Source organism: Hyperolius riggenbachi, chromosome 1, assembly GCF_040937935.1.
Source record: "Hyperolius riggenbachi isolate aHypRig1 chromosome 1, aHypRig1.pri, whole genome shotgun sequence".
Lineage (NCBI taxonomy): Eukaryota > Metazoa > Chordata > Amphibia > Anura > Hyperoliidae > Hyperolius > Hyperolius riggenbachi.
Genome location: NC_090646.1, coordinates 104,503,040 through 104,514,558, shown reverse-complemented (window position 1 = coordinate 104,514,558; position 11,519 = coordinate 104,503,040). Strand labels below are relative to the sequence as shown.

The 11,519-nt window shown below is 46.7% G+C and overlaps 1 protein-coding gene across 1 annotated transcript in view; it reads left to right on the top strand.

The window, feature by feature from the left end:
• Positions 1–11,519, top strand: part of LOC137557929 (uncharacterized) — a 259,888-nt gene that overhangs the window by 210,712 nt on the left and 37,657 nt on the right. Inside the window, exon 16 of the mRNA XM_068271708.1 lies at positions 4,287–4,377. Within this exon, the coding sequence (XP_068127809.1) occupies positions 4,287–4,377 (91 nt within the window). The remainder of the gene's footprint in view (positions 1–4,286; positions 4,378–11,519) is intronic.

Genomic DNA, 11,519 nt, shown 5'->3' with positions numbered 1-11,519 from the left:
CCCGCTGAAAAAGCGACAGCTTCTCTCGGAAGCTGCGCCTTTTCTGGCCATTCACTTCCTGATGCGCCATTCTAAGCGTATGTTACGCTTAGAGTGACGTCATGTAAACAAACTCATGGCCGCCATCTTGTGGCCAAAAAGTAATACTACACCTGAAAATAGAAATGAATTAAAATCAACACACATTTACATTATAAATCTATTGTTTACCCCCCACCCTCCCAAAACTACCCAAATAAAATGTTTACTATAAATAAAAAAAACCATTACAATAAAAAAAAAACCATGTAAATATTTACCTAAGGGTCTAAACTTTTTAAATATCAATGTAAAGATGAAATATTTCTATATTTTTTTTATTTTAAACTTGTTAATAGTGATGGATGCAAAATGGAAAAAATGCACCTTTATTTCCAAATAAAATATTGTCGCCATACATTGTGATAGGGACATAATTTTAACGGTGTAATAACCGGGACATATGGGCATATACAATACGTGAGTTTTAATTATGGAGGCATGTATTATTTTAAAACTATAATGGCTGAAAACTGAGAAATAATGAATTTTTCCATTTTTTTCTTATTCTTCCTGTTAAAATGCGTTTACAGTAAAGTGGCTCTTAGCAAAATGTACCCCCCAAAGAAAGCCTAATTGGTGGCGGAAAAAACAAGCTATAGATCAGTTAATTGTGATAAGTAGTGATAAAGTTATAGGCTAATGAATGGGAGGTGAACATTTCTCTCGTGAAAACCACGGAACCTGAATGGGTTAAACAAAACACTATACTAGAAAATGGAAACCTGGGTGAAGTGAGAGGGATATAGAAACTGCCATTTTTATTTCCTTATAAGCAATATCAGTTGCCTGGCTATCCTGATGATCCTCTGCCTCTGAGGCCCTGTTTACAGTGGTCAGTTACTTTACAGATTTATTCTGCACTAGGTGACCTAAGCCGGTTTAAAAATGGGCTCTTGGTCTCTTCACACTGCCACCGCCGCCAGTCACTGAGTGCGCATGCGTGCGCACTTCTGTCCCAACGGTCTGTCCGTGCTGCGCACATGCGCAGTAGCAAAAAACCACGGACACAGGGACAGGGTGACGCAGGGACAGTTAGGGTATTACTATATAGGATTACAACACACTGCCCATACAGTTCTATGGGGCTGTTCACAGTAGTGTGTTGTAACTGATCACATTATTCTAACTCGCTGCATGTAGGCTTTGTATTACAGTCTATGTACAGTCTGCATTGCAGTTCACAGCCAATATAACACACTATAATGTATGAGTTATGCAACTGACCACTGGGAACCTAGCCTAACACTTTTAGCCATAGACCCTGAACAAGCATATGCAGATCAGGTGTTTCTGACATTATTGTCAGATCTGACAAGATTAGTTGAGTGATTGTTTCTGGTGTGATTCATACATTACTGCAGCCGATAGATCAGCAGGACTCCCAGGCAATTGGTATTGTTTAAGAGGAAATAAATATGACAGCCTCCATAAACTTCTCACTACAGTTGTAGTTTCACAATGCAGTTGGCGATGGAGAGGCGCCCTCCCCTTGAGTAACATTCGATTGTGGCCACCGGGTAAAACTAACATGTGTCAAATGATGATACATGTGGTGGTTAGTTACTAACGTATCCATGTGGCTGCATGTAACTGCAGCCGAATGACCAGCAGCTGGAAGACTGAACCACCCAACAGGCACACTCCAGCCTCCTCCTATGTGAAGAAAGCCTAAGGGCAATCACACTCAATAACAAATAGCAATATTAACCCCTTCCACGCACACACTAAATGCAAATTTGCAACCAGGTAAATAGACAGATATAAAAAAAAATCTGTTGATAGCAACAATCATGAGCTTGGACCAGCTTTGATAGGCAGTAGAAGATAGCAGGGCCTGACGTGCTGTGCTTCATGGGGGTCGCAAAGACTCGGACACGACTGAATAGCGACTGATAGAACATTACCGTGTTTCCCCAAAAATAAGACACTGTCATATTATTTTTTCCTTCAAAATATGTGCTAGGGCTTATTTTCGGGGAGGTCTTATATTTTGTCAGGGTAGTCAGATCCCCCTTTAGTACATATCCAGATACCCCTAGTATATAGCCAGATCTGCCCCCCAGTATATACCCAGCCCCCCCCCCCACCCACATACACACACACACACACACACAAGTATATAGTCTTATCCCCCTAGTATACGGCCAGATTTGCTTAGTACCTAGTCTGCAGTACTTAATTAAGCAGAGGCTGAGCAATTCAGCCAATCGTTGGAGAGGGCTTCAGTTGCATATAGACAAAGGCTATATGGCCAGGAGGGGGCACCAGCGTGCAGGAAACTCCCTCTCATCCGCCCCCCTCCTAACTAAACTGCATAAGGAGCTGCAAATGAAGTTTAAAATATGCAAACACTAGTGCACATGACAAGCAGGGGCCCGAGCACTGCCACTGCTCGGGACCCCAAAACCAGCATGTAACACAATAAGGGAGCGCAGACAAGCCCTGAAGCTCTCACCACCAGGAACTTGCCCCCACTACTCCTTCAACTTACCACACACACAAAAGAAAGCTCACTCCCTGACAGCACTCTGCCCCCAGTATATACCCAGACCCCTCACCCCAGTATATAACCTCACCCCCCCTAGTATAAAGACCCCCTCCCCCGCTGCTGCTGCCACTGATTTACCTCCTCTACTCCTGGCTCACCTACTCCCGAGAGTCATATCCCCCCCCCCCCCCCCTCGCGGGCTGCTGTGCATCATTCAGTTTTCAGATCAACGGTGAAGGCAGCTAAAGTTGTGCAGTAACAGAGCCGGTATACAGGAAGTGATGTCTGTTTACTTCATGTAGAGGGCAGCGCTGTTACTGCACAACTTTACCAGTTCCTTAAAATGTGTGTGAACTGCAATTGAGACTGGACATAGACTTTAATGCAAAGCTTACTGGCAGCGAGTTAGAATAACACAATCTGTCACTGTGAACAGGCTCATAGAATTGTATGGGCAGTAAGTTGACATGCAGATTTTTTCTGCAGTGCAACTGACCACTGTGAACCTAGCCTTACCTTCCAAGGCCCATTGTCAACCCCACCCTGCCTACCAGCCCAGTCCCCGCTTCATTATTAACCACTTCAGCCTACAGGGTTGAGATTTTTTTTACATCTGAGCAACCTCCCATTCATTTGCCAATAACTTTAGCACTACTCATCACAATGAATTGATCTATATCTTGTTTTTTCCGCCACCAATTAGGCTTTCTGTGGGTGATACATTTTGCTGAGAATTAATTTATTCTAAACTAATTTTAACAGGAATATTAAGAAAGAAATGGAAAAAAATCATTAATGCTCAGCTTTTGGCCATTATAGTTTGAAATTAATACATGCTGCCATAATTAAAACCTATGTACCTTATTTACCAATTTCTCCCATTTATTACACCATTTAAATTATGTCCCTATCACAATGTATGGCGCCGATATTTAATTTGGAAATAAAGGTGCATTTTTTTCAATTTGCGTCCATCACTATTTAGAAGCCCATAATTTAATAAATCATATTGATATACTCCTTTGACATGAATATTTAAAAAGTTTAGACCCTTAGGTAACTATTTATGGTTTGGTTTTTTTATTATTGTAATTTTTTATTTTATTTTTTTATTAAAACTTGTATGTGGGTATTTTATGGTGTGGGAGGTAAACAGGGGATTTTAAATGTTTCAAAATGAATTTATTCAATGTAAAGTGTTTTTTGGTGTAGTTTGCTATTTGGCCACAAGATGGCCACAGTCAAAAAGTCCTGGGAGCGATCGATCTCGCTCCCAGGAAGAAGTATGAAGACGGGGAACTTTTTGATCTCAGAAAAGCCGCAGCGTCTGAAAAGATGCTGTCGGCTTTTCTCCGGGGGGGGGGGGGGGGGGGGGGGGATTTATAATCCCTTTCATTGATCGCTGTGCTAACGGCCCCCAGCGGGAGCGCGCACGGGGGGCACGCGGGAGCGCGCGTGACCCGCGGGAGTGCGCGTAGCCTAACTGGACGAAAATTTTCGTACAGTTAGGCTGAAGTGGTTAAAACATATCTTACATCTAACACTATACCTATTTAAACATTTAGTAGCGCATATCAGAGCAATCTTAAAGTTCTTATTTATAGTACTATAATTGTAGATTACTTCTACAATACTTTGTTTTATATTTGGAATATTTCAGTATATATTTATATTATAGTTATAAGCTAGTTATCATGTTTTCTCTGTTTGAACAAAGATTTGAACAACGCTTAAGAGAAAAACATCGGAAGCTGGACAAAGACCTGAATTCAAGCATACAAACTCTGCTGGAATCTGAAGGCAAGATGGTAAGTTAAGGAAAGCAAGTAAATTCTGCAAATCTCAAACTATTCAGCGTATGTACTCCTTTGTGGGTAATCCCTGAGCCAATGTACCCTCAATGTTTTTTAAGCTGAAACATAATGAAACAATGGTTTACCCAGAAATATACATAATTATCATAATCTCCCCCCTCCCCCCAAAAAATACACATAATTAGGCAGTGATTTCCCCTAATTTACATTTAAATTTGGCAGCATTTTCCCCCACAAAATACAAATAATTAGGAAGAGGTTTACCCCAAAGTACATATCATGTGGCAGCTTTTATCCACTAAAAACAGTGGCAGTGTATCCCCACAAAATACACATAATAATGCAGTGGTTTCCCCTAAAATATAAATAAATGGTAGCATTTCCCTCCCAAAATACACAGACTTAGGCAGCTGGTGCCCTGACCCCCAAAATATACATAATTAGGCAGTGTTTCCCCCCTTAAAAAACACATTGGAACCAGAATCAGGTTTTTTTATTTGCCAAGCACGCAAACGTGCAGTGATTGCCCCATAAAACATAATAGGCAGAGTTCTGTGTTAAAATGATTTCTCCCCCCCCCCCCCCCCACACACACACACACACAGTAATATCCCTGGTGACATCTGAAAAAAAATTGTGTCAGGTGAAACCTGTTCTGTCCTCCAACTCTGCTCCTCAATCTTCATTGCAGCAGCTCTGGCTGCAGAACTCCTGTGCTATGCAGACAGGTAGGTCTGGGCCTCAGGAAAATGGTGGGCAGAGTCCTGCACTGAAGACACAAATAGACTCCAGTGCTAAGCTTCAGATGCCATTTTCCTGTAGCCCTTCTGCTGGACTGCCGCCAAGCGTAAATGGTGAGCAGTCGATGGTAAACTGGTGCAGTATACATTGGATTCCACACCATCACTGGGGGCGAGATCTGCTATCTTGTCTGTGACCCCTGGGGGACCCCCTGACAGGTTTCAATTTACCCCCAGAGGTCCACGGACTCTAGATTGAGAAAAACGACTCTAAATGCAGCACACTCAGAGGTGATGTAGGCAGATCTTATTGAGGAACATTCATATTTTTATTATTTTTTATTTATATCGCGCCAGCCAGTGGTGGGCCAAAATTACGCATCATAATCGGAATGCAAAATTTCAGAGAAAATAGTAATTCATTTCGTATGTAATAGTAGTATATTAAAATTTTGCATAATTTTCGTGAATTTTTGTGTATTTTTGTGCTGACTTTAGAGGTTAATAGCAAAGCCCCCATACATGCTATTGCTACCAAATTGCTACATATATTAAGCAGAATAGTGGGTATAAGTCACAAAAATAATTTTTCAAAAAGACCTTGTAGTTTTTGAGAAACTTGATTTTAATAATGCAAAGAAAAATGGTTTTTAAACTGTCATTTTTCTGAGTTTAAAAACCATTTTTTACTTGCATTTTTAAAATCGAGTTTCTCAAAAACTATATGGTCTTTTTGCAAAATTATTTTTTTTCACTTGTACCCACGATTCTTAACATATGTAGCAATTTTGATGTCAATAGCATGTATGGAGGCTTTGCTATCCATTGCTAAAGTTGTAAAGAAATTACGCAAAATTTCACAAAATTGTATGCGAAATTACAAATGACTACATGAAATCAATTGATTGCAATTCATAATTATGTATAAGAGTAATTGCAAAAATGTATGCAAAATTTAGCGAAATCGTAATTTGTTGATTACGATAATTACTGGCGCCAACATATTTCGCAGTGCTTTACAAAGCACAAAAAAGCGACAAGGGAAACATACAGTAGGTACAACCACAAAAGGTACAGTAGAGTCTCAATGTAACGGTCGGGGGACCGGGCCGTCACCGACTAAATGGGGCACTGCCCCGGGCGGACACCCGAGAATGGACAGGCTATGTACAGATAAGCAGATCTTGGTTTAGAGGATCAGACAGGAGAGTAGTCGAATTCAAGCCGGGTCATACACATATAGTCAGGTACTGGTTTAGGGGATCAGGCAGGAGCGTAGTCAATTTCAAGCCAGGTCATACACATATAATCATATACAGGGCTGACTAAGCACACAGAAGTTAGCTGGCACCCACGGAATTGCTGGTGATGGATACAGCACAGTGCCCAGCTAAGACTGCTGTCAGAACGCTAGAACGTACAGTGAATCAACACAGGAACTTGCCAGCTAGCCTACTCACAGCAAGCAGACGCTATAACCGGCGTGCGGCCGCGGACCGGAAGTGCCTATATACCCTCCGGCCGCGTCACTTCCGGGTCGCCTGCCGCCGGGGCGCATAGTTAGTACGCGTGTCCGTACGCGTCTGACGCATGGACGTACACGTCTGACGCATGGACGTACGCGTGCGACCCATGCGTCCTCTGGAACGCATGCGTACACCCACCGCCGCTGGCGAGGGCGGTGTGGAACGCAACCCGGAAGTGCCCGGACCATCGCGGGCACGCCGAATCGTCACATTACCCCCCCCCCCCTGAGGAGTGACTTCCGGGCACTCTAACCTCGGTTTATTGGGAAATTTGGTATGAAATTCCTGAGCACGTTCCCGGGCATGCACCTGCCGTGCCGGGACCCACCGCCGTTCTTCAGGCCTGTATCCCTTCCACTCGATCAAATACTGCAAGGAGTTTCTAACCCACCTCGAGTCCAAAATTTTCTCCACTTCAAACTCGGTCTCCCCTTGTACTACCACCGGAGGCGGGGGGGTGGCGGAGGCTCGAAAATCCTTTGCTGACTTAAGCAAGGAGACATGAAAGGAATTTCCCACCTTCAAGGACCCCGGTAGCTTGACCTTGTAGGCTACTTTGTTAATTTGCTTTGTTATAGGGAATGGTCCAATGAACTGCGGACCCAACTTCGGGGTTGGCTGCTTCAGTGGGATGTTCTTGGTTGATACCCAAACCAGATCTCCTGGACGGAATTCCGGTTCTGGGGACCTACTCTTGTCAGCAAAGTACTTCTGTTTCCCAGTGGCCTTTTCCAGGTTTCCCCGGACCTTGTTCCACACCTCCGCCATCCGTTTCACCCAGTCCTCCACCATAGGAGAATTAGAAGGGGGGCCCGACAGGGGAGAAAATTTGGGATTCAAGCCCGTAACCACCTGAAAAGGTGACAAGCCCGTAGAGGAACTCACGGCGTTGTTAACCGCGAATTCCGCGAAGGGCAAGTAAGACGCCCATTCCTCCTGATTCCCTGCCACATAGCACCTCAGGTACTGTTCCAACATTTGGTTTACCCTCTCAGTCTGGCCATTCGTCTCAGGGTGAAACCCCGAGGAGAATGATAGCGTGATACCTAGGCGAGCACAAAACGAACGCCAGAACTGAGAGACAAACTGGACACCACGATCTGAAACAATTCTCTCGGGAGCCCCGTGGAGGCGAAAGATGTTAATAATGAACAGATCAGCCAGTTCTTTTGCAGAGGGTAGTTTATTCAACGGAATGAAGTGGGACATCTTACTAAAGCGGTCAACCACTACCCAGATGACCGTATATCCTTTTGAGGCAGGTAACTCCACCACAAAGTCCATGGATATGTCTGTCCAAGGCTTGGAAGGGATCGGTAGCGACTGGAGATGACCACTAGGTGCAGTGCGAGACACTTTGCTACGGGCACAAATAGGGCAGGAACTGACGAATGCTTTCGCATCTCGAGACAGGGACGGCCACCAAACCCAACGGGATAGAAGTTCCTGGGTCTTTGCCTGTCCAGGATGGCCAGCGGCCTTGTCGTCATGGAACTGCTGCAGTACCTTGTATCTCCACTGAGGCGGCACATAGATGCGGTCGACCGGCTTCCCAGGAGGAGCATTACCTTGAAAGGAAGAGAGAAGGCGCGTGAAATCTTCCTCTAGGAGGGGAACGGTCACAGCAGCTGAAATGCAGTTAGCAGGGATTATAGGCTCGGGGACCTGGCCCTCAGAATTCTCTGGACTAAAGTAACGCGACAAGGCATCTGCCTTCACGTTCTTCGAACCTGGTTTGTATGTGATGGTGAACTTAAATCTGGAAAAGAATAACGCCCACCGGGCCTGTCTTGGGCTCAATCTCTTCGCTGACTCGATGTACTCCAGATTCTTGTGATCTGTGTACACCGTGACCGGATACGCTGCCCCCTCTAGACACTGCCTCCACTCTTCGAGAGCCCACTTAACCCCCAACAACTCCCTGTTCCCGATATCGTAGTTCCGCTCAGCGGAAGAAAACTTCCTTGAGAAGAAAGCACAGGGGTGCAATTTCTCGGGAGTGCCAGCATATTGAGAGAGAACCGCGCCAACACCCAGCTCGGATGCGTCAGCCTCCACTATGAAGGCCCGTGTAACATCTGGGTGCACTAGGACTGGTGCAGTGCAGAAAGCCTCTTTCAATGCCTTGAAAGCAAGTTGGGCCTGTGTGGACCACCGAGTAGGATCGGCTCCTTTCTTGGTTAAGTCTGTGAGAGGTGCCACTTTGAGAGAAAATCCTTGGATAAATCTCCTGTAAAAGTTGGCGAACCCCAGGAATCTTTGCAGGGCCCTCAAGTTGGTCGGTTGGGGCCAGTTGAGGACTGCCGAGACCTTAGCTGGGTCCATGGTTAGACCCGAACTGGAGATGATGTACCCCAGGAAGGGTACTTGGGATACCTCAAAGGCACATTTCTCGAGCTTGGCGTACAGTTGGTGCTCTCTCAATTTCTGCAGCACTGCTCGGACGTGGTTCCGATGCTCAGAGAGGGATGAGGAGTAAATCAGAATGTCATCCAGATAGACTATGACGAATCTCCCCAGAAAATCCCTGAAGACATCATTTACGAACTCCTGGAAGACTGCAGGGGCATTACAAAGCCCGAAGGGCATCACCAGATACTCATAATGCCCCTCGTGGGTGTTAAAGGCAGTCTTCCATTCGTCTCCCTGGCGAATTCTGATGAGGTTATAGGCCCCCCGCAAGTCTAATTTAGTGAACACCCGAGCCCCCGAGATCTGCCCAAATAGGTCCTCGATCAGGGGTAAGGGATAGCGTTTTTTTACGGTGATTCTGTTCAGGCCCCTGTAATCTATACAGGGTCGGAGACCCCCGTCCTTCTTCTCCACAAAGAAGAACCCCGCCCCCGCAGGAGAGGTGGAAGGTCGAAGGAACCCTTTTCCCAAATTCTCCTGTATGTATTCCCGCATTGCCACCCTCTCAGGTCCCGTCAAGCTGTACAGATGGCCCCGTGGAGGCATTGCTCCTGGCAACAGATCGATCGGACAGTCATACGGCCGATGTGGGGGCAGTTCATCTGCCGCCCGCGGGGAGAACACATCTGCAAACTGTCTATAGGCTTCGGGTACCTGCGGTGCCCCCAGCTGAGTGCTGAGGACGGGCAGAGCCGCTAGACAGTTTTTGTGACATGAATCAGACCAACTCACTAATTGCCCTGACTGCCAATCCAGAATGGGGTTGTGCTGCCTTAGCCATGGCAACCCCAATACCAGTGGGGTAGAAGGCATACTCAACAGGAAGAATGTGATCTTCTCTGAGTGCAGGACCCCAATTTTAAGATGTAGCTCAGGGGTTACCGCTACTGGGGTCAGTAATTGCAACGGGGAGTCGTCAATGGCGGTGACTTGCAGGGGCTTACTCAAAGGCAACGAGGGAATGTTTAACTTCCTGGCCAACTCCACATCTAAGAAATTCCCTGCAGCCCCACTATCCACAAAAGCTTGTCCCGTCATCCCCTTATCCTGCCATTCTAGACTGAAAGGTAGTAAAAATTGTGGCCCTTTAGGAGGAATTACCTGCCCGCCCAGATGAACTTCCTCAGATCCACCTAGGCATTGGAGTTTCCCGACTTCTTCTCTGGGCAGTTTCGGACCATATGTCCCGTTCCTCCACAGTAGAGGCAAAGGCCCTGGGCACGTCTCCGTGATTTCTCTGCCGGCGAGAGCTTGGACAAGCCAATCTGCATTGGTTCTTCTGAACTGCCAGGAGGAGTCCCTGTCTCCACCATCAGGGGAGTCACACTGGTAGCCCCACTCCGCTCTATCCGCCTTTGGCGTAGCCGCCGATCAACCCTGATGGCTAGGGTGATGGCATCGTCCAGTGTAACTGGGGGTGGATAATTGACCAGATGATCCTTAACTGTCTCCGTCAACCCGTGTATGAACTGGTCTAACAGAGCCGGATCGTTCCACCGGGAGACCACAGACCACCTCCTGAACTCTGAAGCATAAATCTCCGCAGAATTCTTCCCCTGCCTAAGGCCTCGGAGTTTATGGGAGGCTGTAGTAGTAACGTCTGGGTCAGAGTAGAGCACACTCATGGCCTGAAAAAACTCCTCTACAGAGGACAGGGCAGGATGTCCCAGAGGGAGACTAAATGCCCAGGCCTGCGGGTCTCCCTGTAAGAGTGAGATCACCAGGGCCACCCTCTGCGTCTCAGACCCCGAGGCTCTGGGCCTCACATAGAAATACATGCGGCAGGAGTTCATAAAATTACTGAAGGAACCCCGATCTCCAGAGAACTTTTCTGGGAGGGGCAGCTTAGGCTCCGGAAGTTGCTCTCCCGGCGCAGGGACTACCGGCTCGCCTGGAGGCGGAGGAGCGGGAGCAGGAGCCGGAGCAGGAGGTGCATTACCCTCCATATCAATGGCCATATCCAGAGGGGCGGCAGCAGCTTGTGCCTGCACTGCGGCCATGGCTGCCGCTTGGGCTTGCGCCTAGGCTTGGGCGGTAGCCTGCGCTTGCGCCAAAGGGGTGACCATGTCAACTAACCCCTTGACCGCTTCGGCCAATTGATCAATCTGCCGCTGCAAATCCTCCATGCCCGGTATGATATGTAAATTTCTTTGTGGCCGGTTATAATGTAACGGTCGGGGGACCGGGCCGTCACCGACTAAATGGGGCACTGCCCCGGGCGGACACCCGAGAATGGACAGGCTATGTACAGATAAGCAGATCTTGGTTTAGAGGATCAGACAGGAGAGTAGTCGAATTCAAGCCGGGTCATACACATATAGTCAGGTACTGGTTTAGGGGATCAGGCAGGAGCGTAGTCAATTTCAAGCCAGGTCATACACATATAATCATATACAGGGCTGACTAAGCACACAGAAGTTAGCTGGCACCCACGGAATTGCTGGTGATGGATACAGCA